General features: G+C 62.0%; 1 protein-coding gene across 2 annotated transcripts in view; it reads right to left on the bottom strand.

Moving 5' to 3' along the window:
- Positions 1–3,630, bottom strand: part of ZIC2 (Zic family member 2) — a 3,839-nt gene extending 209 nt beyond the window's left edge. The window contains exons 1-3 of one of the 2 annotated variants that reach the window (XM_023738550.1): positions 2,326–3,630; positions 390–553; positions 1–181 (exon numbers count right to left, since the gene is read on the bottom strand). The exon at positions 1–181 is cut by the window's left edge and continues 209 nt beyond it. In XM_023738550.1, the coding sequence (XP_023594318.1) occupies positions 1–181; positions 390–553; positions 2,326–3,397 (1,417 nt within the window). In that variant the 5' untranslated portion in view covers positions 3,398–3,630. The remainder of the gene's footprint in view (positions 182–389; positions 554–2,325) is intronic. The other variant, XM_004384161.2, reaches the window with a different exon arrangement.
- Positions 3,631–5,042: the final 1,412 nt, after the last annotated feature.

Here is a 5,042-nt window from a genome sequence, read left to right as displayed (position 1 = left end):
GCACCGCCGACACCGCGGCCGCTGCTGCTGCTGCCGCTGCCGCCGCCGCCGCCGCCGGGGACAGGTTGGAGCTGCTCTGGGGCTCGGCGCTGGGGGACACCAGCCCCGGGGGCGTGGACGATTCGTAGCCGGAGCTGGCGGCCGGGGAGGACTCAGAGCCCTGCGGGGAGGACTCATGGACCTGCGAGAGAAAAGCCGGGAGGGGAGACCAGAGGGGACTGGGTGTGAGTGCAGCTGCTGTGGGGCCCGGCCCCCGAGGATAAGCGCCCCCCCCCGCAAGATGCCCCCCGCGCCCGGGCCCCGGGGGACCTTCGCTCTTCCAGGCTGGCTGCGGGTGTCCGGGCAGGTGGGAAGCCGCCTCGCCCTCCTCCCGGCTGCCCCGGTGGTACCTTCATGTGCTTCCGAAGCGAGCTGGGGTGCGTGTAGGACTTGTCGCACATCTTGCAGAGATAGGGCTTATCGGAGGTGTGGACGTGCATGTGCTTCTTCCTGTCGCTGCTGTTGGCGAAGCGCCGGTCGCAGCCCTCGAACTCACACTGGAACGGCTTCTCCCCTGTGGAAGGCAAACAGCGGCGCTGGCTGCAGACACCCACAGCCCTCGGAACCTCCATTCAGACTGTGAGGGAGAAGGATTCCGGGAGGGGGGAAGGGAAGAGAGAGCTGGGGCCCTTAAACAGGTGGGATCCCTTCCGTGGCAAACCCAAGATAAAATTAACCACGCTCCCACCTGACAGTCCTCTCCGTTTATTCTATAACATTTAGGTTTATTCCAGGCTGACGCCCCATTTCCTCAAATTTCTAACGAATTTGGGGGTAACACCCAGCCTGCCCGCCTTTCAATAGGGTTTCTTGGATTCACAGCTTCTAACAAGTTGGTCTCGCCATGGAGAAGCTGTTATTATGACAAAATATTTGGGGCATTATCAAAATCACACAGGCTGCTGGGCTACTGTCGGTTTCTCTTTGCGGCCAGTAGGCAATTACATTTGGAGTTGCTGTGTGTTGTCTGGGGACCGAGTTGTGGGTAGTGACTGTGCCAGTTATTTTTCATCCAAAATTCTGCAAATTGGATTAACTACAATATTAGCCTCACCGCCAGTCTTTTAAAAATAAATTGGATAAAAGGTAAATATTAAAGAAAAGGCAGTATATCTAGCGATTGCCGAGAAGCACGGCCGGCGTGTAGGGGTTAGCAAAGCTTAAAAAAATCTCCCTGTTTAATTTTCTGGCGGTCCCCGTATCCCGTTGCCAGAATTGCAAACGCTTGGAGTCATTTAGAGGTGTGAGAACTCAAACATCCTTCCACTTGGAAAGGGGACTATTTAACGTTAGATTCCATTAGCACCTAAATTGTTTTTTTTTAAAGACATCCGTTCTGACACAGGACTCGAAAGCGAGCATTTCATGCAAATAAATTTCTCAAATTTTAAACCTTGTTAAAAGCTTGTCTCGCACCTCGACTCCCTCCCTTCCCGGAAGAGAACAATAGGCCGCTGGCTCATCCCCACTTTGGAGTAAATATTGACGGGGGAAGTTGCTAAAACATTTGGCTTTCTTTTAGGAAATCGTCTGGCACGATATTGGCTGGGACCTGGTCATAGATGAATAATCTATGAGGCAGGAGGCACGTTCTTTTGCGGCTCTCGGTTCTCACGCGATTCCCCGGCGGGGCTGCATTGCCCCGGGCTCTCGCTGACCGGGTTGTGGGTCGAAGTTTGGAATCTCAACCCTCTGGTGCCCGTCAGAGAATTTCACAAACCGCTGCGAAACCACCATAAAGACCAGCGATCCACGCCAACACAGGCTTTAAAAACACTTTAAAAATGAGAAATGTTTTACAGCTTCAGACTCATTTAATGGAAAACAGTTCCAGGAAGGGCGTTTGGACCTGAAGTAAAAGAAGTGGGAAAACATAGAGCACTCCAACACAGACACACACCCGGAGCAGAAAAGCACATTCAGACAAGCTGGCAAAGTCCTCTCTAGGCTAGATTCCCGGGCACCGAGGGAGGGACCAGTTTTATTTTGTGCATTCTATTTAGAACGGAAATTATTAACGAGGGCTGAGCAAACGAAGCGATTCCATTACCCAAAACGTACATTTGATGTTTCACTGATCATTTAAAACTCAATTTCCGCGAATGGGAAAACCCAGCCCAGTAATAGTCTTTCATCCTCCAACAAAAATAAGCTGCTGGCTCTCTCGCACACCCAAAAACATCTCCCATTCCAGGGCCGAGGTTGGCGGCCCGCTCGTTTCTCCTAGCAAACCAGCCACAGCCTCTCTCCCCTCTGCGCCCCGTTTCTGTTGTGGCCCGCGGTTACCTGTGTGCGTCCTTTTGTGGATCTTGAGGTTCTCCGAGCGCGCGAAGACCTTGCCGCAGCCCGGGAAGGGGCAGGGGAAAGGCTTCTCGCCTGTGTGCACGCGGATGTGGTTGACCAGTTTGTATTTGGCCTTGAAGGGCTTGCCCTCGCGTGGACACTCCTCCCAGAAGCAGACGTGGTTGCTCTGCTCCGGGCCGCCGACGTGCTCCACGGAGACGTGGGTCACCAGCTCGTGCATGGTGCTGAAAGTTTTGTTACAGCTCTTCTTGGGGTTGCTCAGTTGCTCAGGGTCGATCCACTTGCAGATGAGCTCCTGCTTGATGCACTGCTGCCGCATGTAGCGGAAAAAGGCACCGGGGTGGTGGTGATGGTGGTGGTGGTGGGCCGCGGCCGCTGCCATGTTCATACCCATGTTCATATTCATAGGGCCGTACTGGTTGTGGAGCTGCGCCGCCGAGTAGGGGTCGGTCCGCGGGCTGGCCACCTGGCGGTACTGCTCCGAGCGCCCGAACACCTCACCGGGCAGCCCGAGGCGCATCTGCCCGTTGAGCACATTCTGCGAGCCGTGAGGCCCATGCTGCTCGGGGAGGCCAGGGAAGAGGAGGTGGCCCTGCGCGTCCGAGTGCGCGTGGTGCAGGCCGCCGGCTCCCGGTCCGAACAGCCCGTGCTGCCCGCCGCCTGGCGCAGAGTCCCCGAAGCCGCGACTGCGGAACAGGAAATCCCGGGTAGAGTTGAAGGGCGGCCCAGAGTAGGAGCCGACGTGCGCGGCATGGGGCCCGAGCGCGGCGGCCGCAGCAGCCGCGGCAGCGGAGCCAGGGTAGGCGCCAGGGCCCTGCGACGTGAATGCAGAGCTCTGACCCGGGGACAGTTCGTGCGCGCCTGGGTTGAGCTTGAAAGCGCCCATGTGCGCGGCCGCCGAGTCTACGAAGCCGTTCTGCGCCGCTGCTAGGCTCAGCTCACGGTCCTGCATCTCCGCGGCCGCTGCCGCAGCAGCAGCAGCTGAATGATGATGGTGGCGCGCGAAGCTGCCCACCCCGATGGCCGGGAATTGCGGCCCCGCGTCCAGGAGCATGGCCAGCGCGCCCGCCCGCCCCGCCGGCCCCGGCGAGCCCTGCACCTCCGAGCCGCCCGGGTTCCCGCTCTGCGCGCTGTGCGTCCGGCGGCCGCCTGGCTCTGGGCGCAGGCGGCAGTGGTGGCGGCTTCAGCCCTGGGAGCCGCGGTCCTGCGCCCGCCGACTCTGCTGCTGCAGCCTGGATCTGCCTCTGGCGGCCAGGCGCGGAGACAAGCCACAGAGAGGAAGAGGAGGAGAAGGAGGAGGCGCAGAGGAGGAGGTGGAGGAGGAGAAGAGTCCAAAGCCAGGCGGAGAACCAAAGTGTATTAAAGGAGCTGCGGCGGGGGCGGGCGGGCAGGCAGGGCAGGGGAGTGCGGGCGGGAGGAGGGAGCAGGAGGGAGGTGTGGGGAGCAGAGCTGAGCGGAGAGGGGGGACGCCGGGGGGCGAGCGCAGCGCCGGGGCTGCGCCGCGGCCCCCACCCCTGCGCGCACCCGCGCGCGCACTAACACACTCACTCGCTCACACGCCCGGCGGACCAGGGGGTCCGGCGGCGTAAATCTGCACCCGGAAAAAAAATCACAGCAGCGGTGAAGCCAGGGAGTCGGAGCGCGGCGGCGGTGCAGAGGCAAGGAACGCGGGCGATGCGAAGACGCAGGCGAGCTCTGCGCTCGGCGCCCTGGCCCGGCTGTCCCGCGGCTCCACCTGACCGTGGCCGGGGCGCCGGGGCAGCGGGCGGAGGCCGGGCGCCCTCCCCGCTGCGCTCTGCGCGGCCGCTCCCTCCCCCTAGGCCCCGCTCCCGCCGCCCCGCGCGCGGCGGTTATTGTTCGGCGCTACGGCCGCGCAGTTTATCCCTCGTCGTCCTCGGCGCTTGGCATTGGCTGCGCCTCGCGTAGTAAACTTGCAGCGGCCACGAATTCCCCCAGATGAAGGAAGCAGCGGCGCCGCTCCCTCTTTCTTTAAGTTGTGCCAGAGGAGGAGGCGGGGGAGGAGGGAGGAGGAGGGGGCTGTGGGAGGAGAGAAGGCAAGCAGGGGGAGGGGAGGGGGGAGGCTGGACTGAAAAACAATAACAACAATAAAAAAGTGATCTCTCCCTCGCTCCCTCCTCTTCCGGGTCGGCCCTCGGCGCCGGGCTGGGATCGGGTGGCCGCACCCGCGAGGACCGAGCCGAGCTCGGGGCCTGAGCAAATGTGAGGAGGCCAAAGCGGCTTTTCCCCGCTTCTGGATGTCACCCCCTCCTCCGCCTCTGTTTATTTCGGTGGGCGCCGCCGCAGCCGCCGCTTTTTATTTTTTTGTCTCCACCTTTTCCCCTCCCCTCCCCCCTCCTCCCCTCGTCCTGCTGGCCTCCCCCCGCTCTCCCTCCGGCTCGCGGCCGGGCCGCCTGGTCACTCCGCCCCTTTTACAGCGGCTCCCGCCCCGCCCGCCTTCCCGGAGCCGCCATTGGTCGCCTGGGTGCCTTCAATCCGGTGTCCCCGCCCCGCGCCGGGTCCGGCCCTCTTCCCCCGCGCCCCCGGCGCTCTCCGTCCGCCCAGGCTGGGCTAGCGTGGCGGTCGACCTGGCTAGCTAGCCTCCTGCGTCTTGCCGCGCGCCTGGTGCTGTTGCTCCTGGTCCTGGCCCGCCGCGGAGCTCTCAGAGTTGGCGGCTGGTGCTGCGCGGGCCAGGGCCGTGG

Source organism: Trichechus manatus, unplaced genomic scaffold, assembly GCF_000243295.1.
Source record: "Trichechus manatus latirostris isolate Lorelei unplaced genomic scaffold, TriManLat1.0 scaffold00118, whole genome shotgun sequence".
NCBI lineage: Eukaryota > Metazoa > Chordata > Mammalia > Sirenia > Trichechidae > Trichechus > Trichechus manatus.
This window is presented reverse-complemented; position numbering and strand designations above follow the sequence as displayed.